We start from the raw sequence: 24,456 nt of genomic DNA on the forward strand, positions 1-24,456 counted from the left end.
CTATACCGTGTTGCTTTTTATGGGGTTCTATTTTGAAGTGGTGACACCTTATCATTTCATCCCTTGTTCTTGTCGTTACTGTCCAGTCAGAACACAGATCAGATCAGAAACACCAGAGAAGGAAACGGAAAACAGCAGAGGTCATGGATCAGAAACACACTGGAAACATCAGCTATTAAACAAGCTGTGTTTTTACTGGCTGAGAGTCAAAATGTTCCAGAGCAACTACTGTACATTATTAACACACTTGGGGGGAGAAAGAGAGAAAAAAAAAAAAAACAGAAGTCACAGATACAAGATTGAACTCTGTTTTCATATTTTGCTGTTGTAAACCTGCAGACTGTATGTAAAAGTATGTATCCCTGTGATGTCATTCATCCTCAGATTTAGTTGTTTGGCCCTTTCTTGAGCCAGCATGCATACACTATGCACAGATATACTGAGTAGTCAGTACTAAATAATCCACAAAAACTATGGAAAGGAGCTATTCTGTGACTACAGGTCATTTGTACACCTGTCAATCAAATAAACCAGGGCCTTACGAGATTGAACTGAGCGACTCATCTAAAAAAAAAAAAAAAAAAAAAAATCAGTCACCCTGTTTAGCGGGTTATGCAGGGTAAAAACAGTAAAGACCAAAACTATTTTGTGTAGCAGGTCATTAACCTGGTTATGTCATGGCTGAAGTTCACCAATCAAAGTCTGTTCATTTTGCAGCCCTGAGAGTTGCTGCTCAAGTGGCTTAAAGAAATCTGCTGTCGCATCCAGTGTGTTAGTGACATGAAAACAGAAAGCCAAGCAACACAGAGGGAGGGGCCAAGCTGCTGCTGTGTCAGAGGACTTACAGGTATGGAGCGGCTCAGGTAGCGTCCTGAGGGGCCCTTTGTTGCACTGTAGGGCCCAGGGCCCCTGTAGGGCCTGAAGTCCTGAGGCCCTGGTTGAACCAGACCTTTTCCTGTAGGGGGCACTGCAGGGCTGCTGTATAGACTGATGTTGTTGTTGACTTCATGCTGTATGCTGCGAGGTCCATTACCATAGCGAGAGACAGATGGTGGAGTAAAAGATGATGACGGGGAGCTTAGAGAGATAGAAGACGAGGACGGGGGAGGAAGAGAGGAGTACAGAGTCTTCCTGTCCTTCTCGGTGTCAGCAGCGTACAGATCACTGAGAGAGCTGGCCAATCGAGAGCTCAGATTTGAGCTAAAGTCAGCAGGCAAACAACACACAAACAAATTATTACAACAAACAATACAGCTAATATAATGCAACACGTCTGCTCCATCTGAATTCAAGTCAGTGTAAAGGTGACTACACTGGTTTAAACCGGATTCCTGTTACTTTTGCTTAAATCCATTTAAATCCAGTTTAAACCTGAAACAGATCAGGTTCAATCAGCCATTGTTAAAACACAAGTTGAAAATCAGCCAAGTACTTTTACTAAATGGTAAATGGACTTGTTCTTGTATAGCGCATTTCTACTCAGGGCACTCTTTTCGCAACTTCCCTCAATCACCCATTCACACACACTTTCTATCTAACATTCACACACATTCATACTTCACTGCATCAGACAACCCTAAGAGTTGTTGATCAAGTGCCTTAAAGAAATCTGGTGTTGCATGGGTTAGTATCTTGCATGCAGACTGGAGCAGATGGGCCTGAACCACTAACTCTCCAATTAGTAGGTGACCTGCTCTACCACTTCAGCTACAGCCACTAGTACTTCTGACAGGTACTACAGGTAGTGTGTTAGTACTACAGAGCAAGAAAGGAGGCGAGTAGTGAGTTAAGATGAAAAGCAGTAGGTTATAAAGGAGGTGATGTGATGTAGGTGAGATGGGTGTGATAAAGGAGGTCTTTGGGATCACTGACCTCCTGATGTTTGACATTGTTGATGATGGACTCTTCCCGATCCTCTTGGCTGCAGCAGAATTGGAGGATGTCGGGTAATTGGTGGACTTGAGTGGGGAAGTGGCGCCCATTGACAGTCTGGACACAGAGACGGTGATCAAAAGTCACGATTCCTATGTTCTCGTGTGCTCTGAGGAAATCTGTAATATGTTTGGCTGTGAGGAATTGTACCTGAGTGGCTGTGAGGCTGATCTACTGTGCACATTTATCTCCTCCACTCTGAAAAATGACATCTTTGTCAATGCAGGCTCCGAACAAAACTTAAGACAAGACAGACTACATGCCAGTGCCTGAAAAATCAGCCTGCCACCTTTCAGCAGGGGGAGCAGGGGAAGAAGAAGGAGGAGAAAGATAGAGGAGGGTTCACTTGTCCTGGTTTATAAGAAATCCTTTTAGTTTTTCGGGATTCGGAGCGCTTCCTCCAATCAGAACACGCACACTTAGGGCCACCCGAAAAGAGCCTGTGAGTTACTGCAGTGCAACAGTCTCTTGTAGCTTATTCCTTTAAGTGAAACCAATTTAATATCTCAGGAACTGCATTAGGATCCCAGGAGCTCTGATGTTCTGTCCACATATAAAGCAATGTGCACACAGCCTTAAGGTGATGCTTGATTGCCAGTGGAAATTCCAGACTTTGGTTAACTAGTTAACCCTTTAATAAATTTACCACCCCCTCATATCTCAGTCAACAATATCCTTTGCTTTCACTGGTAGTCACTTCAATTGCTTGTGTGAAAGCTGAGAAAGTTTATTTTGGCCACTCCTGCTTCATATCGCCCAAAGTGGTTGTAGTTGTCACAAGCTCTAGAAAAAGATGAACTATGAATCGTTTAAGCGTAAATTAACACACCTAACTCAAAGGCTGAACCAGGGTTGTGTCTACACATAATTATAATAATACATTTTATTTAAAAGCACCTTACAAGACACCCAAGGACACTTCACAATAAGAGTAAAAAACATAACAGAAGAAAGACAGCACGAAGAACACTTAAAAACAAGACAAAATAAACAATAAGTGCACATTCAATATGCACACTTGAACCGATTTCAAGGTTATAATCTGCCTGGGAGCAGAGCAACTGAAGGCTCTTCTTCCCATGCTACTGAGAATTTGCATATGATCAAGGAACTGACCTCCCAGCCCATTGTTCCCTCAGTGGTGCTAGTCTCAGTCATTATGCAAATGTACTGTTTATAAGCTTGGGGAAACCCTCAGTCAGCTGAGTCACTTGGATGAGTGACGAAACGTTTCTCCCACTGAAAACGCTACATCTAGATGAACAGAATCAACTTTTGGGGACCCTCTCACAAAAATATCATCGCTGCACGGCAGGCTTTTTTCGGACGGCCCTAAGTGTGTGTTCTGATTGCAGGAAGGACTCCCAATCCTGAAAAATTGCTCGGCACTGAACTAAAAATATTTCTCATGAATAACAACAAGTGAGCAGTCCTCTCTCTTTCTCCTCCTTCCTCGTGACTTAAAATCATGTCATCAGACTGACCTCACAGCCCATTAGTTAGTCAGTGTTGCTAGTTTCAACCATTATGCAAATGTACCGCTTATAAGTTGGGGAAATGTGCAGTCAGCTGAGTTTGAAGAGATCACATTTTTCCCACTGAAAAGTTTCAGTTGTAATGGGTGGTACTGATTTGGTTAGCTTTTAGTACCTCAGGGCACTAGTAGTGGCTGGACGGGGGAAGCGTCGGCTCTTTAAGGCTCTCAGTTTGTCTCCCTGAGTCAGGCCCAGCCCACCGTCTGTTTGGTCACCCTGAAACATAAAACAAAAATACCGTATGACAGCTGACATGTTGCACTTCACAATAAGAATAAACTCACAATAAATAAATAAATGATGCTATTAACAATAATAATGACAGAATAATCATAATGATGTAAAAGAAAAACTAACGGCAAGTAAAGAATATCAATGAGTGCCTAATACCTGTGATTAAAAGTGAACCATCAACAAATAGCTGATCCTGACCGATCATTAGTCAAAGACAAAGCTCCTGTTTCCAACTTAATCCTATCACCAAGAAAAGCCTAAGACTAAATAGTCATGCAAAAACTAAACACCAGTTCAATCTTTAAAGCTCAATACACTTAAATAAAAGCGGGTCAGCTTTCAATGTTTAATTGTGCAATATTTTGGGAGTTTGTTGAATTACCTCACAGAAAATTCACTTCTTTGAAATATTGTAATGTGATAAGAAACACAAAGAAGAAACAAGACTTTTTTTTGATAAAGATCACATAATGTGTTTTGATTATGATTATGAATGCTGAAGTTTGAGGGTAAGGACAATTTCAGGTCACATACACAAAGCTTCTTCAATGTGCCTGTTCTGTGTGTGTGTCCTACCTCATGTAGTTGGTCGGAGCTCTGCGATCTGGACAAGTTGCCGTTAGGGTTTGTGTTGATGTGTGTAGGGTTTAATGTGAGCTCCTCCATACTGGTGATGAGATGAGGCATAGCCCTCTCCTCCTGCTTGGCTTTTTGGGAATGCTGATTGTCTCCGAGTGACCACAGCGCTGCCTGCTTCCTGTTAATGCAAACACACATCACTATTAATGCTACAACTGGTTTTCCTTAAAGATCCTGCTTCACAGTTGCTTAAATTTTGTCTCATGCAAATAAAAAACTTATTTGGATTAATGTTTTTGTCGGATCAAGTTGTTGTCAGCCAGACCCTGGATCTTTTTGCTCTTTGAAGCTGTTGTTTGACTGATTAATATAGCAACAAAACCTTAAACCTATTTGGTTAATCTTAAATCTCTTGTGGGTTTGAAGGCTTATTGGATTGAAGAACCAAATAAACAGGATCAATATAACTAGGACAAACTGAGCCTTGTTTTAACTAACTTACAGACAACAGGACCCTGAACTGCAAACTACTATATCCCAACAAAACATTAATTTGTCACACTGGATAAAACATTGTTTTTGAAGTGATAGATCACCAATTAAAAAACTTAAGCAGTTAAAAATTTCAGCTGTTTGTTGAGTAGCTGCAAAGCTCAGACTCAAACCACTATGTGCTGATTGAAATCTTCACCACGTTCAAACATGTGTTCACAGAAACATAGTTTAATGACAAAACAAACTGAGCTGCTCTATACTAGCCTGCAGTAACTTGGTAATCTGATTACAGGTTTTAAGAGCAAAACTGGATGGTCACACATTAAAGTAGTTTCTGCACTGTTTCAGATGCAGGATGAATACAAGATGAGGCTATTTTGAGGCACTATAAAATTAACTTTATTTTCAACAGTCACCAAAACATAAAACTGAATATATAGAAGTCACCAGTTAAATCTTCTAAAAACTAAATTTAAAAGTCGACTGCCCTATCAGAAGGTTTCTTGAAAAAACAATGATATTACTATCACAATATTTTCTGTTTCACTTCTTTTGGTTTCTTTCTGGGAGTCAGTGCTGGTGGTCATGAGTATCACACCTTCCATTTACTTTCATGTGCTTCTCACATTTACTAGAATACCCGTAACCCATGATCATTCATGTAGACAGGGCAGAATGAATGTGACATTAACTTGTTGCACCATCTTGTGGTACAAACTGGCATTACACCAAACGATAGTTAAGTTTTTTTGTTTATTTCTTTTTTTTACACTGCACTTATGTAGTAGATACAGTGGTGGTCAGAGCTTTACTTTCACAAATCACATGCATGGATGGCAAGGTATTTTTGGATGGTGGAATAATACAGACATCTTTTATGACTGTATTACTACTGTATTATAATTTTGGTGCACAAGTTTGAATTTATTTTGGATTTTCTTTAATGCACACAGAATCAAAATAATACATAGAGGCTCCTCCAAAATTTCTTTAGGAAGTTTTAGATGTCACAGGCCTTTGGTTACTTTCAATAATTAACAGTTCTCTCTCCACTGGCAGTGTCACAGAATACTTAAAGACAGCCTCTGTACAACCATCATCAAAAAAATATGGTCTTGATCCCTCTGACCACAACAATTACTGACCCATCTCAAAGTTACCTTTTATAGTTGCATCATGCAACTGAAAAAAAAAACATTCAGGTTCACAGCACTGAGGCTGTGCTTATTATGGTAAAATGACATTGTAAGTGGTGACACTGCTGAAACTGTCTTATCTTATATTAGGGAATGGATGTGTGCAATTAAAAAAAAAAAAAAACTCATTTAGATAAACTGCATCCAAGCATCAAGTCCTTCATTTTTCCTTTATCAGTTTATGCAAAATCAGCTGTCAGTAACCTGGGAGTGATATTCAATTCTAATTTCATCTTTGTGAAACATGAACAAGATCACCAGGTCCTGCTACTACCAAGAAATATCACAAGGACAGGATCACCTGAGAAGGAGAATTGTAGATTTACACAAGTTGGGAAGATATTTTTCCGGACCACTTTCTAAAGAACCATACTTCCCAAGAGCATTACTTCCAAGAATTGTACAAAAGTACAACTTATTTGGATTGGCCGACACTTTGCCAAGGTCTGGACAACGAGCCAAGCTCTCACCCTCAGATGACAGGAAACTGGTGGAACACCAAGTTAAACACAGTGTCCCTATCCACAGTGAAGTGAGTATTGCTTCAGGATGGACTTGGAGGGCGCCGACCGGGGCACTTACTTCAAAATGAACACATTTAAGCTTGACTGCAATTTGCAGCTGCGCACATGGACAAGCCAAATGCCTTCTAGAGAAATGTTTTATGGTCAGATGAGAAAATGTTTAGCCAAAATGACAGGAGATATGTTTGGAGGAGTAAAGGTGAGTGTTTCAAACGTAAGAACACTCTACCAACTGTCAAGCATGGTGCTGCTCATGCATCATGCTCTGGGGCTGTTTTCCTGCCAGTGGTACTGGTGCACTGCATAAAGAGGATATAATGAAGAGGAAGAAGAACAACAACTACCTCAAAATTATTCAGCTTCAGCCGAACTCAACAGCTAGATGGTTAAAACCTGTGCCCCCAATCTTTTTTTTTGTTTGTTTTAAATACGATGTATGACTATATAATCATTCCACCCTGCAAAAAGAGCAGCTACAAAAAAAACAATTAAAAGCCCAGAATTTCAGTAGCATTAATGCCCACAGTGAGTATATGTAAACTTACCAAAACTATAGATGTTTGTGGACAAAATATGAGTAAATTTTGGAAGCAAGTTAGTTTGATGCATCATACAACTGAATACTGTTTATCTTTACATCTTAAGAATTTGTTTGTTGTTCTTTCTGAAAGATGAAAACACTCACAAAAATGAAAGGCAGAGATACAATCAAACAAATAATGAGAGACCTACTCCTCTAAGAAGTTCTGCTGGGGTCCAATCACAGAGCCCGGTCTGCAGATCCGTATCCATGCGATGGCCTCACCTGCTGTGAAGCGGTAATGTTTCATCAGGTAACAGCCAATTAGAGTTCCCGTCCTGCCCAGACCAGCTGACAGAAAGACAAAGAAGTGAACCAGTGAGTCAGCAGAGAAGTATTAAAGTAGACTTCAAACAGCCTTCTTGTTTGTTTCTATCACAAACTCTGTGGATGAACACCACTAACTCACTGCACCAACTGCAGATAAGTACCACATGCTAAATGACAATAGACTGGTCACTTCCGTTAAACTTCTAAAGCCTGCCTGAAGGGTCTAGGGATTTGGAAAAATCCCCTCACTTGCTCCAAAATGTAAATATTAGGGCTGCAACTATTCATCCTGCCTGCTCAAGGCTGATGCCAGCTATCCTATATTACATATAGCCTTACCTGCAGCAAACAGGGGTAAGTCTAAAGGGGGGCATGGGGTGTATTACATCATATTTATTTCAAGGTATTAATAATACTTTTTCAGATTGAAAGTGAAATAATATAAAATACTGTGTTAAAGGTTTTTTGTTGTCGTTGTTGTTGTTGTTTTAAACAAGTTAATAAAAAGCCATGAGCCAGTAAAACTGTGAGCCACTGACCAGGGGGGGTTTAGGTTGGACACTGAATTATTAATAATATTAATTAACATCTACACCATCAGAACCAGATAGAGGACAGGACATACCCTTGCAGTGGACAGCCACAGCACCATCTGTATTCTCACAGATGTGCAGAAAGCGCCGTGCGATGATGTCGTTGGGTGTGGTGCCATCTGGGAAGAAAAGGTCGTAGTGGCTGAAGCCTGCATCAGTGAAGCGTTTGGCGTCGTAGATCTTCTTGTTAAGACGGATGATAGTAGTCACATTGTGTTTTCTGAAGTATGGGAAGTAAGCCTCAGGAGCATGCAGAGGGTAACCTGCAGTAGGCAGAATGACAATAGATGTCACTTACATCCTTTAATGCTTTTGTTTCATTGGGAGACTAGATTGGCCTGACTTTGGTCAATGTAATCACACCTGGTTAAGCTGTGATGCCACATCATTGTCATTTGACTCAGAACACACTATATATTGTTTCTGCTTATTTGATCCTGGTGTATTTGCCTCTTTTCTCATTTCCTAAGGAGAACAGAGGTGACGAAAAAACAGTCTGTATTGCAACAAAACAAACAAATTAAAAAAGTTTGCTGCTCTATTGCTTCCTTTACCTAGAAAGGTACAACCTAACCCGGATCCAAATAGGTGAGTGCATAAACTATTGCACTAACATGAGACCATTAAAGACAATACTCCTTGGGGTTGCATGAAAAAGCTCAGCAGACTTTTACGCCAGATCCCCAATCTGCTGTGGTGGCCTGTTTGCATAAGCACTTTAATATCACTGGGTGACAAACAATCTACCCAAGATTTTAATGAATATTCCCCTTGCAGGAAATTTTAACTGATCAACTTCTGTGTCGGGCAGTTTTGAATAGATATGTAATTCAGTTCCTCCCAAAATATGAATTAATAGCCCAACTCATCCCAGGAAAATAATCATTTACCAACTTTTTTCTTACTTTATTAGCACTAAACATAAATATTCCTAAATGTTTTTGTAAATGACATCCTTCAACTTGACTCAACTCTACTGTTTCCGTTGTTTTGCATTAAAATTGAATACCACCTCAACATGTGGACCGTTATAGCGATGCATTTAAAAGTTGTGGCATCATTTGTATGTGACACAAAAACAACAACAAGGGCGGATGTCGAGGCGATTGTACGCCTGCTTTTTTTTTTTTTTTCAGGCTCTGGGACCACGCTGTTCGGTTTGGCCATTTCCCTTGCTGCTGAGTTTCAAAATTTGCAGTTTGGATTTTCATGAAGGAGTCATTCTTATGATCATTGAGTGACTAGCCAACCAGTGGCATACAGTGTATAATTTCACATTTTCAGATAGATTCATGAACTAGGTACCAAATGGAAAACCATAGTGGGAAGGGCTGAGGGAGAGCATGGATCTCCGCTACACGCTTAACCAAGACTAAGACTAAGTATGTATTATTGTAGGGTCTACCTTACAATATAAAGCACCACGAGGCAACTGTTGTTGTGATATGGCGCTGTATAAATACAATTTAATTGAACTGAATTGAACTGAATTGAATGAAAGCAATTAACAATCAGCAATCTCTCTTTAAGACAGCCTTTTGACCAAATCTGTCCCCGGGCTTCAAACAGGGAACAGCACAGGGCAGTTGATAACGTGGGAAGATCCCACAGTGGCACAAGCAGGCTAGAAGTTTACAGAAAATTACAGATTTCATCTGGCTATTGGTGAGTGCAAAACTAAATCAACTGGTCTGAAATGAGAAAAAAAAATATGAAAAAGTAAAAGTTGTATAGATTTAAAGAGTTAATATGGCTAATGAACAACAGTTTATCTATTTGAAGTGTTTAGATGTACACAGCTTACAACTTGTAAAAGTGAAACTCCGTAACATAAACTGTTAACCCTACTGGAGTGTGTGCATGTGTGTTAGACTGAAGATTGTAAGAGTGAATGAGAGCCCCAGCTGAGTAGAGACAGGGATGTAGTTTACATATATAATTATTAGAGACTGAAAAGATCTATTAAAAAAAAAAAACAACAACAACGAAACATCAATTTCCCTCATTTGCTGGTGATTTCACCAATATTTACAAGCTAAAGGCATTTGTAGTTTACACATTATGCAACACAGTAAACTTATATATCTCTACTAAACGCAGGTGGATGTTAATTTGTCTTTGATATGCCTTTTTACATAAAAATGAAAGATTTACTTTTTTTTTTGGTTATTATTTTATGTGTTACATAACATGACACAACACGACAACGCCAATACCGCCTAGGCCATTTCTATGCCATGTCTACCAGTTCACCACCAGCTCATCACCATGACAGCCACTCACTGGGAATGAAGACTGCTAATGCTTGAGAGAGGGTCCTGGAATAGGAAAGACCCCATCTAAAGCCCACTCTGTCAACATGAAAACCAGGCCTGTTGTACCTACATGCCAGGATACTTAGAAGCCAGTTCAGAAACCCCTTCAACACTTCACTGATGCTTTTGCAGGAGAGGAGTATGTGACCCCGCCATACTTCAGACCTATGCTACAACCATTTAACACTAGTCTCCTGGCACCCAGAGACGGGGATAGTAAGCTGTGTAAATCCGGCATTGTGGTAGTAGCATCTGCTACTCAACACACTCAATACAAGCACTAGCTACAGGACAGTGTTGCTACTTCTTGTGAACTAGTATATAACTGCAGCATAACAAAGTTCCCAGTGACTGCATTGTGCACTCAACTGTGGACATCTGTGAGTAGCAAGATCAGATTTTTGAATGTCATCTGACACCATGTCACCCTATTATATAGGATTCCCTAGTTCCTCCTGACAGGAGCATTGCTGAGCCAGCCAATAGGGCAAACTGAGCATTGTATGGCCCATTGGCCACATCTAGTCCCTTGGTTGTTGCTGACTGGCCCACATGAGGTCAATGGTAAATTAAGATTTAAAGTACTTAAGTATACATTCATGCAGTTTGCATGCAGTCTGTGGCAAATCACAACACAACTATATAGAAGACTACTGTTTTTTTAATTTACTAATGGATGCATGAAGATGATTGTAGGGTTTTTACTAGAGATGGACCGATCCGATATTACGTATCGGTATCGGTCCGATACTGACGTAAATTACTGGATCGGATATCGGAGAGAAATAAAAAAATGGAATCCGATCCATTAAATATCAAAAAAAGCACCTCAAAAAACTTGCGACACGGCGTAACTCGGCTCATAACCATAGCACGTCGGAGCAGTATGCATCACGTGATAGAGCGGCTGTGTGTATTTGTAGCATAGCTACCAAACCAGCATTTCATCTCCGAGGAAGTTATCCCCGAGAGAAGTAAAGCAAATGCTTAAGTTCATCTCTGAATGTTTGTAAAGCATTCCCACGTTAAGCTTAACAACCGATATATGGAGCGACTGCCTCTCTCTCCCTCCCTCTCCTGCTGCTACTTCAATCATGAAACTGCTTAATGATCAGCTGATCTGCTTTTCTGTCAAAAGTCCATCTCTCTTCTTTGTTTTTGCCCCACTTCGCGCCAGAAAGAGGAAACCAGTGGCTGGACAACAGCAGCACGTTTAAGCTTGATAAGCTGCTGTTAGAATTGATTTAATATTACTTTCTACACCAGGATCCTTTTCTACGCAGCTGACGGCTGGTAACTGTGCAGGGGCGGATCTAGCAAAGTTTAGCCAGGGGGGCCGATAGGGCATGAACAGGGAAAAGGGGGCACAAAGACATACTTTTCTTTCTTATTCTCATTTAAAATGTCTAGCTTTTAATAAATAATTATCTGAATCTTACACCCAAAGTTTTAATCTGATGTAAAATGTATGGAAGTCCATTACTGTATATAGTAACTGTTAAGTCTAATATACCCTAGTAAGCTATCCGATTGTTCAGTCTGACGTCACTAGCCGTGTCTGGGTCTAAACTCCGCTGCAGGTCCATATATCAAACGATCACTATGGCATTACTGAGAGTTGAAAAACTGTCTAAAGTCTTTCATCTTTAATAAAATGATCAGCGTTCTGCTCTACCAGGTGTAACAATTGAGTTTAACATCCAGGCAGCCATGAAAACGGAATTTATGACATTTAACGGAGTTAGAAGTTAGCAGGGAGTTAGCTCGCTAGCTTCTATCTAAATACAATATAGCATGTCCTGACTGCGGGGTTTTGGAAACAAATTAAAACGTACAGCTCTGCTATCACTTCCAGCATAAATGAAGACAGAAAACTAAACAGCAGTGACGTTTGTAGGGTTACTGAAGTTGGGCTAGCTGGTATATAATGATGTGCTACGTGACCGCTAGCGACACAGCTATGTTAGCATAATATAAACAAGCTAACTTTTTTTCCACTTGATAAAAGTTAATGTGAGTGTTCTCGGTGGTCAGGAACAAATGTAATCGCATGGCAGGATGCTGTAAAAGGACCAAACTTCAGCCAGGAGAACAACTGAGATAATCCATCCACAATACGAGGTTAGTCATTCATATACTGCTGCATGGGCTGGGCTGTAGTTTCATCCTAAGGTTTTAAAAACTGAGCTTAAATAAATGATTAGTGGTAATAAAAGCCGAGGGAGGTCAACAGTGATCACTGACTGTTTTAGGAGCTTTTTGAGATCAAATAGAAGAAAATACATAACATTAAACATGTTAACAACACAAAAGCCATATTAAACGCAGACTACTTTAGACCCGGAAGTAGGATTCGTCGCGTCATCACTGAACAACCGGATAGTATTTTTCCCTTTGGGAAGATACCATCTGTGCAGTCTGCAAATCTGTTGAAGAAAGATGTTGAATCTATTTAATTATTCTTGAAAAATAATTTATTTCTGTGCATTTTTTTTTTTTCCCACACTGCGTCAGATTAAAGTTGATTACGTCAATTAAGCATCATTTTGCTGGGCGTTTGCAACCCTATTAGTTAGATTGCTTAATATTTCTGCTAAGTACTCTTTAAAATACCAGAATAGGGATGATGGTGTAGGTTTAAGTTTATTAGATTGATCAGTTTTGCTGAACTATGAAATATTTTGGGTGCAGTGTATTTTTTTTTTTTTTTTTTTTTTTTTTTTTTTTTTTTTTTTTTACATACAGGTATAACAGAATAGCTTTAGTGTTGTTGTTTATTTAAACTTGAGTATGAACTTATACAAAATGCAGCAAGATATTAAAAAAAACATTTTTATTGATTAAAAAAAACACTATATTGGATTCATATCGGTATCGGCAGATATCCAAATTTATGATATCGGTATCGGACATAAAGAAGTGGTATCGTGCCATCTCTAGTTTTTACTAAAATATGGAATTTTAAGTATTTATTTTCTGTCATCGGCAGCAACATAGCCAAGCGCTTAGTTTGTGGAGAACAGAGAGCTGTGTTTCAATCACTATGAGGCCCAATGTGCAGACAAAATACAAGAACCTGACTGTTTGCAAGCGGGAACCACACAGCACACAATGCAACGGACGCTTACGTCGCCTTCTGCGGGTGGTGGGCCTACAGGTATGTGGGCCCATGTCCCTTTTCGGGTTGTGCCCGACCGGGCCCTACAGACTATGGACCAGCCACCAGTAGCTTACCCTCAGGCACCCTCCCTGGGCCTGGCTTGAGGGCGGGGGCCCTAGTAAGCCTATCCCAGGCAAAGTAAACTGTTCCCTGGATCTTCTGCTCTTAGGGGTTTTTGAATCATTCAATTTGCCATGGGAGACACTACCAGGGGGCAAAAACATTTCACATTTTCCAATGCCTAACTAACGTCTACTCTTACCAGTAAAAGTTTATAACGACACAAAATGAATACTGAGCAGACTGAGTTTATCTTATTGCCCCGGACCTCATAATTCGTGTAAATTAAATGCTCATCCCTGGTATACCCCAGCTGAGGTAATGGTATCTGACCTTCTGATGATGTAACTGGAGGTGTTCTAACCCTAAACCCACTCCACCCCCCATTTCCACAACCGACCAAATTGATAACAGACAAGAAAATGATAATATATGCTAAAACAACACACACCCGACTCCCTTGCTATTGCAGAAAAGACAGGCTGCAGTCTGAACACGTTCACTCACCGTTCTCAACTTTAGTTTTAGGATGAGGACCACTGAAGGCCAAAAACTTTCCTGGTACAATCCAGTTCAGATCTCCATTCTCCACGCGCTACCAACAAAAAACAACAACAACAAAAAACCTTTAGAAGATGTAGTCAAAATTCCATTAAGAGTAAAAGCAAGCACACACATCAGATTAACAAAGCTAATTACAAGACTATCAATTATTTAGATCATGAATGAATGCTTGCAGTTCTACGCAAGAAATGATGATGAAAATCCTGAATATTTGTCAGTTAAATTTTAACTAATAATGCCCTGAGAGCTGTACTTAATCAAATTAAGAAAATTACAAATACGAGTGGTAGATGCTGTTTATGTAAACAAGGGGAACTTCCTGTATATTTATGTGTATTTCCATCAATATTTGATATAGATAAGAAGCGACAGGGGTCTAAGATGTACCTGTGTGCCAAGCTTGCTTGCTCAACTCATGATTTTGCGCATTATAGTAAGATTCTTTCCATTCTGCAAGGAGTGCTTTTGTCTACATAATGTGAGAATAGTAAACATCCTTTTAGTCTGCAAAACAAACACGCTGAATTTTGTATTAATTTTGTGCTGACTTTCTTTAAAACAAATCTTAATTCATTACAAATGTAGACAGAACTCAGTTGGAGTGACTCTCTTCGTGTTTTGCTTTGATGTCTAAAGTTATATGACTGTCAACCAGGCTCAGATTGGTTTTTTGTCTTTCTAAACCTTTCCCTTCTAACTGAATTTTAAAGACTGACTTGATGAAGTAAACACTGGCAGCGGCTGGCAACTAATGATGCGAGTATTCATACCTCATAGTGTTCGTACTCGTCTACATCAAAGGTTTCGAAGTTGAAGAAGCCATGCTGCAGAGCCTGAAACACAGAATGATTGACTCTGTAAACAACTGAACAAAACTGAGGGCAGAAAGATCGGCAACAAAGCTGCAAGATGGCTGCAGTAATGGTCTAGCAGAGCAATAAAATATAAAGATATAAAAGATATAACAAAAATGTTAAAAATGTAGAACTCAGTACATTACAAGAGTAATTTGATCTATGTAAATGTAACGTGTGTAAACTGTACTATAGACACTAAAAGAAACAGAAAATGTAATAATGCCCACAGAAAAAAGGTAGTGTGGAACATCTACTGTGGAAAAAAAAATGTCATTAATCCAATAAACTGAGATTTTAAATTCAAGTACTCAGCAGATGGCACATTGACCTCACCTTCCTGATGCCCTGCAAGCAGTCCAACACAGTCAGGTTGAAGGTACAATTCCCAAAAGAAGCATCCCTGCAGAGATACATATTGTGAAGACACCATACATTCATATAAATGGCCTCCTTGACTGCCCGCCCAAACCAACGTTCCTCCCACCACCACATCCTAGTCATTGAGAGAGCGTCCACTGGCCTGAAGGTGTGTATAGACTGCGTAGTCCTGACTTGATGAGTTAGCTTTTATCTGCTGCGCTTCGCCAGAGGTTGTTTGGTTTCCCCGATGTATAAATCATGGCAATCCTCCTGGCACTTCACAGCGTACACTATATTACTCTGTGTTGGGAGACCCGATCCTTGGGGTGCACCAATTTTTGGCGCAGCATGTTTTGGGGTTTAAAAGACACAGAGACGCTGTGTTTAGAGAAACTGTATCTTAACTGTTCCGAGTCCTGACACATAAGGGATCGCTCCAGGTTTTCGCTTATGCAACAGTTTTCCTTCTTTTATTGATATGTACACCATCCAAGTTTTAGGTGACCATGTCCATGTGGGTATTCCAAGAAGTAGGTTTGGCTATCAACTCTGAGTTTGTTAACCCTGAGATGAGGGACACTCTGGTTTTCTGTTCCAGAAAGAGCATCAACTTCAATCCTGAATCAGTTACCAGGGTAACACACACCTGGGGCCCGTTCTTCGTACGTCGCTTACTACATCCAAGACCAAATCACACATCCAAGACCAAATCATCGTGCTAACCGTGAGCTCGCTAATCCGGTTCTCCGAACACACCTGCTGTTGACGATTAGTACAGCTGGATGAAGTAATGTGAGATCACTGGGTGTCGTAAAAGGAGCTACGCATCGATAGTAGAAACATTGATCGGCAACCCTTTGATTGGTCGGCGAAAATGTCGAAGGAGCGCGCTCTGTATTTTTCGGCAGCAGAGCAAGAACTCTTGAGTGAGGGATTTCAGGAGTTTCAGAGTTTAATCAGAACGCAAGGCTGCAAAAGCAAGGAGAGAGGGCTGGCAGAAAGTTACTGACAAATTAAACTCGTAAGTAATTTAATAATAACAATAATAATAATGGAGTGGATTTATATAGCGCTTTTCAAGGCACCCAAAGCGCTTTACAATAGCACTATTCAGTCACTCTCACATTCACACACTGGTGGAGGCAGCTACGGTTGTAGCCACAGCTGCCCTGGGGCAGACTGACAGAAGCCAGGCTGCCATATTGCGCCATCGGCCCCTCTGGCCAACACCAGTAGGCGGTAGGGTAGATTTATTATATTACACTATATTATCCAATATTATATTACATTATAATATGTTATATTATATCCCCTTTCAGATTAGAGCCACAACAGGACCCACTAGAACATGGGAACAAGTAAAAGTGAAATATAAGAATATTCTACAGAATGGTAATATTTATCACTTATATTGCTTTTCGTCTCTTGGAAAGAGACCCTGAAATAATCTGTTTGTTTGTTTATAACAGCAACCAAGAAAAGGGCAGAGCAAAAAAAGACAGGTGGTGGTCCTGCATCCCCTCGTCAACAAGTTGGTTAAGTGAATAATACCCTCACGGGAAAATCGATATCTCTCTATGAGCACACTGTCGCGCTGAGCTAAAGGATCCTGTCTGTCCCGCAATATACGCTGAATTCTGAGAACTCTCCTTATCAATCTTGCACCTTCCGCAATGGGTTGCTCGCGTAAACGGACAGGACATGGCTGCGACAGACTTCCCAAATCCACCTTCGCTTTTATAGCCGTGGTCTCTCATCTTGATTACATGGAGTAATTTGCAATTACTACTCTGAAATATGAATTACATCTGTAATAATCACATACATGTAATAGAATGTTAATAGTACATTTCCCTTTTTTAGGAAATGGCCTGTATGTATCTGTGTGAAATCAATAAATGGATCAGGTGCTGCATTATCTTTAGTTACATTGATGTTTTTTTATTTATGGTGAAACAGTGGTGGAATATCGCTGTTGCTTTCGTATAAATGAAGCAGACATACCTGCGTGGCCGCGATCTAATCCTGTTTACATAAAGTAAACCTGCTCCCGAGCAGGTTTACGCTTACGGATCTGTTGCTATGACAGCAAGTCCCGGATGAGCTTCGGAGAACCGAATGATCCAAGATCACGCGAAAGAACGAAGAACGGGCCCCTGGGGTCCGTTCTTCGTACCTCGCTAAGTAAGTTAGCTGGATTTGATTGTTGACGATTTCGCGTGATCTTGGATCATTCGGTTCTCCGAAGCTCATCCGGGACTTGCTGTCATGGCAACAGATCCGTAAGCGTAAACCTGCTCGGGAGCAGGTTCACTTTATGTAAACAGGATTAGATCGCGGCCACTCAGGTATGTCCGCTTCATTTATACAAAAGCAACAGCGACATTTTACCACTGTTTCACCATAAATAAATATTATCAATGCAACTAAAGATAATGCAGTATTTGATCCTTTTATTGATTCCATACAGATACATACAGGTCATTTCCTAAAAAAAGGGAAATGTACTATTAATCATTCTATTTCATGTATGTGATTATTTCAGATGTAATTCATATTTCAGAGTAGTAATAGTAAATTACTTCGTGTAATCAAGATGAGAGACCACGGCTATAAAAGCGAAGGTGGATTTGGGAAGTCTGTCGCAGCCATGTCCTGTCCGTTTACGCGAGCCACCCATTGCAGAAGGTGCAAGATTGATAAGGCGAGTTCTCAGAATTCAGCGTATATTGCGGGACAGACAGGATCCTTTAGCTCAGCGCGACAGTGTGCTCATAGAGAGATATCGATTTTCCCGTGAGGGTATTATTCACTTAACCAACTTGTTGACGAGGGGATGCAGGACCACCACCTGTCTTTTTTTGCTCTGCCCTTTTCTTGGTTGCTGTTATAAACAAACAAACAGATTATTTCAGGGTTTCTTTGCAAGAGACTAAAAGCAATATAAGTGATAAATATTACCATTCTGTAGAATATTCTTATATTTCACTTTTACTTGTTCCCATGTTCTAGTGGGTCCTGTCGTGGCTCTAATGTGAAAGAGGATATAATGTAATATAGTATAATATGATATAATATAATATAGTGTAATATAATAAATTTACCCTACAGCCTACTGGTGTTGGCCAGAGGGGCCGATGGCGCAATATGGCAGCCTGGCTTCTGTCAGTCTGCCCCAGGGCACCTGTGGCTACAACCGTAGCTGCCTCCACCAGTGTGTGAATGTGAGAGTGAATGAATAGTGGCATTGTAAAGCGCTTTAGGTGCCTTGAAAAGCGCTATATAAATCCACTCCATTATTATTGTTATTATTGAATTACTTACGAGTTTGATTTGTCAGCAACTTTCTGCCAGCCCTCTCTCCTTGCTTTTGCAGCCTTTGCAGTGTTCCCTTGCGTTTTAATTAAACTCTGAAACTCCTGAAATCCCTCACTCAAGAGTTCTTGCTCTGCTGCCAAAAAATACCGAGCGCGCTCCTTCGACATTTTCGCCGACCAATCAGAGGGTTGCCGATCAATGTTTCTACTATCGATGCGTAGCTCCTTTTACGACACCCAGTGATCTCACATTACTTCATCCAGCTGTACTAATCGTCAACAACAGGTGTGTTTGGAGAACCGGAATAGCGAGCTCACGGTTAGCGCGATGATTTGGTCTTGGATGTGTCATTTGATCTTGGATGTAGTAAGCGAGGTACGAAGAACGGACCCCTGCTTGCTGGCAGGTTTTCTTCAACAGCCTGAGTTTCCCTGACTCCTCCCCTCCTGCTGCACCTGAACCAGCTGACAGACATCAATTCATTTCATCATTCATTAAGTTGCTATCGGGGTGCATAGGTGAGTCAATTAATTTCCAGAAGTTTATGTTTGAAACAAATACTGAAACCCATTTTGTGTATTTAACATGAACACTTTTACAGACATTCTGTCATCATTTATTTATACACAGATTTATAATAATCTCAGAATATAAGTAGTCTCCATCATTTTAATTGTGACTGTGTGAATATGAATGCACCTGTCAACCTGTTTTTTAGTTAAATGTGAAACTGTGACCATCAGGGAGCCCATCATCTGTTAATGAAGGGTGATATTAGATTAAATTATAAATGCTTACACCGGGAGTTTGTCTTTAAGCATTTTTATCCAATAATGGAATTCTCTATTACTATTATTGGAATTGTTCATAAGCAGCAAACGGTTTTATTTATTTATTTTTAATAAAACAGACCTGAGGGCAGAGCCACTCTGGGTAACTAACACCCAAGGTCCATCAGTAAACTGTGTCTGATCCATTTTTCCACATTCAGATCTTTAGTTTGTTTTCACAAGTTTTGTCGCTCTCTTCTTACAGCTGAATAATTACATTTAAAATCAAAAGTAAAATTAGTATTTAGTTTTATCTAATGAAAGTTCTTATTGGCCTAAATCATGAAAGCAGAGCTGTTGCAATTTAAATATTATATAACAAACTATGAATGAAATAATGTGTTTTGACTGTGATGATGACAGAGTGGCCCAAACAGATTAAAATGACTCTTCTTCCCTCCTGTTTTTATGGATGAATATCTTGGTCAGCACTGACGTGTGTTCATATTCCTCGGTTCATTGGATTAAAATTGAGGCGCTGCACTTTATTTACCATTTATTTAACAAAAAAAACAACAACAACACACTGCTCCAACATCTGGTGTGGCAAAAACAGACATGTCATTTTTATTTTAAACATTCTTATTTCTGTTCAGACCCTATCATATCTGATATCTGATATCATATCTCACAGTACAATAATATTGAATGGGTTGCATTGTTGTATTTTGTCATGTTTCTCAGGTCTTTGTCTGAATTTCTACGAACATTATTGCTAAGGATTGTCTTATTGCATTGGAGTCACACTGGGTTAAATATGTACACTTGGGTTTTAAGGGGTATTTATTATTTTCTTCTTTTTTTGGGGTTGTATGGAAGCCCCAAACGCAATTTCATTGTTCTTGACAATGACAATAAATAAATAAATACTAAATACTAATACCCAGACACCCAAGCTGCACCTCCAACAGATGGCCTCAGTCTTTAGGAGTAGTGTTTGCTGCAGCTGCTTCAGGGGTCTGAATCCTTTATAGCTACAACTTAATGGAGCTGTGATCAGACACTGAACGTTTCACTACTAACCCTCCCTGGAAAGGTGGGCCCTACCCATCATGTTTAATCCATTAGCAGCCAGGTGAGACCTCAAAGCTTCTCATGAGGCCACCAGAAAAACAGAGTCCTCCTCCGTTCAACAGCACGCTCAGCTGTTATGTAACAATTCAGTGAGTGACAACAAGAAGTCCTTTATTGTAAGCACGCACTCTTACACAGAGCTCATCTGCTCTGGGTCGGTCTCTCAGTGACTGTTAGCTGTGGTATACAAACTGCTAACACGCTTCACTTAAACGATAGCTGCATCCCTAAACTTATTTTAGTAAGAATGACTTTTGTTTTATTAATGACAAATGTTAAATATTCAGAGGAAAACCACAGGTCTTTTAGAATAAAAGATAAAATAAGATTCACACTCACTCACACACACACACACACACACACACACACACACACACACACACACACACACACACACACAAAATCTAAGCTAAGGACTAAAAATGTACCTTACTCTGTGTTCTTGGAAAGCTTTTCGACATCAATAGGAGGACATTTTTGTGCTGCTGAAAACACATTATGGTGGTGTCGCCATTAATTGTTAAAAATAATAATTTGGTGTTGAAGTTTTTTTTTTTAGTTTTGATTGGCTTAGCGTTAGTAGACATGTTTGTTGACATGACCATAATAGAGTGATAAAAATTAGATTTGGGGGATTTTGGGCAAACGCTACCTTTCTACTTTTGGATATTCAACATTGTAACCGTACAGCTTTGGTTTAATGCCACAAAATAAGATAATCCCATCAAAATAAAGAAATTTGCATCTCAATACTGATACCAGAGAAGTCCTCTGAAAATATTTTATTTTATTAAACTTCCACAGAGATAATAATGCATTCAAATTATTAGAAACAAATAGTGCTACAGTAGAAAGCAAAAGTGTATAACCAACATATGCTTTCTACTAGCCAAGAGCATTGTAAGGTAGGGGCGGCTAGGTCGCCAGCCTGAAGACAGATCTGTTGTTGTTGTTTGCTTCACAACATTTAACTCAGCTCATAAGAACACTAAATACTATTATTTTTCAGACAAGTCACCATTTAATTTTGGAAATGCAGCACACAAATGGAATAAAAAAAGAATTCTTATTTTGAATCAACCTTGTCATTTGTTGTTTTTTTTGTTTTTTGTTTTAATCTCCAACTTGAACTGCAAGTTATGGATCTTCAACAGTGCTGGTACAGATGTCTAGTATGGTAAATGTACTTGCTGCAGTAATACTACTGTTGAGAGACTCACCTGAAAGGCAGGTAAGCAGCATTTGAGCCTGAGATCAAAGCTCTGTAGGCTTCTTCTGGGGTCTTCTTCAAGTAAATCACCTGAGGACAGATATTAATAGAGAATGCATTTAAAAAATGCTGAATGTTTTTAAGAAGCTAAAAATTGATACCAAAACATAGTTTTGTACAACTTTGGCTATAAAACGGATCAGAATGATGACGGAAGAAGCTGAAGATTTAACAATTGTTTAAGGGTTTATTTCAATGTAGTGACAAGATAACGTGCACAGAAATCACAGACTGATTAAATGAGGCGACAGGAACTGAAATGTGGAGAATCCAGCAGCACTGCTCACTGAGTCATGAGAGAGTCTCATCCATGAAAATCAAAACCACCTTTTTTGAAACCTGGAAATGACGGAAATGACTACAAAAAAAAAAAAAAAAAAAAAAAAGCAGTAATCCACGAGTCTAACGAACACACCGTTGTGTTTAGCGCTGTCTGCTGCTGTTTTGGGAGATCCCCCCAAAATTACCTCTGACAAGAAAGCCTCATTTCTGCTCTTTAATACAGAAGAATTTTAAACTTTTACAAATGATGCCAAATTGCAAAACACTTAGCTCAGTCTGTAATAAAACCTCTGTAACTTTGCTCTGCTTCACTTAAGCAGCATCAGGTAATGTTCATATGCAGATTCATGGTTTTCTTCCATTTTTCATCTACTGCAGAATGTTTTTAAGGTGGTTATCGGCTATAAAAAGCCAGGCCAGGAAAATCTGCTTCATGTTTTTTCTGCATTTTATCTTCAGTTACTTTGACACAAAGGCATCTGCTGTGATGCTTATACCTCTGAAGTCTCACAAGTGTCAGCTTTGTTTTTAATATGGATATGTACTGATAAATGATCAGAATTATAATATTTCTGACTGAGTCAATATTGAATCAAATCGAGACCTTGTGAATCAGAATCAAATTGATTATAGAAATCAGTGGCAATACCCAGCCCCATTGCTGATGGACAGAAGCATGTGCGCAGTTGATATCCATTAGTGATATCCATTAAAGAACAGTCATAATGAACACTTTGAAGATTATTGCTGAGTTTTTGTAGATTACATTTTTTTCCCCCATTTAACAACATCACTGCTGAGTATTTGGTAGTCTAAGGAGCTTGGAAAGTATTTGGTACACTTTGTCCTCTTTAGTGTTATGCACTTCTGGAAGTAAATTAAGTCAACTTAAATGCCTTAAGCTGAATTACACCTTACATAGTTTGAGATCAAGTGCACCTATTAATGGGCCTGCCCTTCCATTGTGTGCGTGTGTGTGTGCCGATGATGTCACACAACTGACAAATTAGTTCAAAACACTGCAAAGATGATCAAAAACAAAACACATGTCACTTGTTCTTCTTTCCTTAACTTTTTGTTTGTTAGCTTCACCTCTCCTATGAAAAGCTCTGATTTATACACAAAGATGGATAAGAAGCAGAGATGTACTCACAGCATAGCCACCAATCAGCACAGCCGCATTGGATCTCTTCCTTTGATCGAAGCTGGTGTAATGAACAATTCGCTTCCTGGTCAGTGTGAATGACTGCCAACAACAAGAAAGAACCCACGGTTAAACAAAGTGGACATGAAACACTAAATGCATAAAGACTAATTTACACCATGGAGCCCTGCTCTCAAAAACTGACATATATGTAACTGTAGCTGGAATTAAGAAATAAGTGCTTAAAGGGGATAAGCTGGAGGAGGTGGCTGGGGAGAGGGAGGTCTGGGCCTCTTTGCTTAGGCTGCTGCCCCCGCGACCCGGCCTCGGATAAAGCGGATGAAGATGGATGGATGGATGGTGCTTAAAGTTGAGTTTTAAAAACATGTCTAGTGCCATCTTCTGTTAATACCAAACATTAAGTCATCAGGTCGGTTAGTTGGTTGCAGTCAGACTTACATGGGTTTATGTTAGAAAAGTAGTAACAGAACCAAAAACTCATGGGTCACTTTTGTGCTGCACCCGGCTGTAAAAATGAGTTTTGTTATAACTGAGGATATACTGTCTACTTTCACTCTTGCTCTTTAAGCAGTAAGTGCTTCTTCATTGATTGGGTAGCTGCACCGAAATGGTAAAATCCATCTGTTAGCCATAATGTTTAGTTTTGTAAAGCACCTTAAAAATGAGGACCGTTTTGTTTTTGCTTGCACGTCTGTCGGGTAAGTCCTGGAAAAGTTTGAGGCTGCAGTGCACAAGTGAAGGCAGCAGAAGATGTGCTGCCTGGTGTGGGATGAACACGTAGCACAGATCAGTGTTTATATGGGCGTTTTGAGAATGAACATAGGCTGTGGATCCAGATCGTCCAGTCAGCTGGACGTCATGACAAATGACAAGTAGGGCTGCCACGATTAGTCGACTAGTCACTATTATGTCGACTATTAAAATCGTCGACGACTAATTTAATAGTCGACGCATCGTTTGAAGCTTTGTAAGATCACAAAGGACGCAGGAATGAGTAGTAGGATTTAAGAGTGTAATAACAGACTGAAACAGAAGATGGCAGCACTGCATGTCCAAGGATGCCAGCTGCCGTTAAACCCCGAAGAAGAAGCTGTGTCCCAGAATTCATAGCGCAGCCCAGCGCAGTTGTCAACAATGGCGGCAGCTAGTTAGTTTTAACTTTACTCTTATTATTCTTTCTGGGTCACAAAATAAACGTTTAACATATTTTCAGGCGAGAATGTAGCTGTGTAAACCTCAAATATCTGCTCAGTTTATCAAGAC

At 39.8% G+C, this 24,456-nt stretch overlaps 1 protein-coding gene across 5 annotated transcripts in view; it reads right to left on the reverse strand.

Moving 5' to 3' along the window:
- cdc14ab (cell division cycle 14Ab) overlaps positions 1 to 24,456 on the reverse strand; it is a 39,962-nt gene that overhangs the window by 6,582 nt on the left and 8,924 nt on the right. For 3 of the 5 annotated variants that reach the window (XM_086270198.1, XM_086270200.1, XM_086270201.1), the window contains 12 exons: positions 23,182 to 23,274; positions 21,697 to 21,776; positions 15,228 to 15,294; positions 14,808 to 14,870; positions 13,981 to 14,068; positions 7,971 to 8,201; positions 7,228 to 7,366; positions 4,278 to 4,458; positions 3,583 to 3,683; positions 2,083 to 2,130; positions 1,873 to 1,989; positions 846 to 1,200 (listed from right to left, as the gene is read on the reverse strand). In XM_086270198.1, coding sequence (XP_086126324.1) covers positions 846 to 1,200; positions 1,873 to 1,989; positions 2,083 to 2,130; positions 3,583 to 3,683; positions 4,278 to 4,458; positions 7,228 to 7,366; positions 7,971 to 8,201; positions 13,981 to 14,068; positions 14,808 to 14,870; positions 15,228 to 15,294; positions 21,697 to 21,776; positions 23,182 to 23,274 — 1,563 coding nt within the window. The remainder of the gene's footprint in view (positions 1 to 845; positions 1,201 to 1,872; positions 1,990 to 2,082; positions 2,131 to 3,582; positions 3,684 to 4,277; positions 4,459 to 7,227; positions 7,367 to 7,970; positions 8,202 to 13,980; positions 14,069 to 14,807; positions 14,871 to 15,227; positions 15,295 to 21,696; positions 21,777 to 23,181; positions 23,275 to 24,456) is intronic. The other 2 variants (XM_086270199.1, XM_086270202.1) reach the window with 2 other exon arrangements.

Source organism: Aulonocara sp. 'chitande type north' Nkhata Bay, linkage group LG17, assembly GCF_057382095.1.
Source record: "Aulonocara sp. 'chitande type north' Nkhata Bay isolate Kocher_YH1m ecotype deep benthic linkage group LG17, A_spYH_male_GT1.1, whole genome shotgun sequence".
Classification (NCBI taxonomy): domain Eukaryota; kingdom Metazoa; phylum Chordata; class Actinopteri; order Cichliformes; family Cichlidae; genus Aulonocara; species Aulonocara sp. 'chitande type north' Nkhata Bay.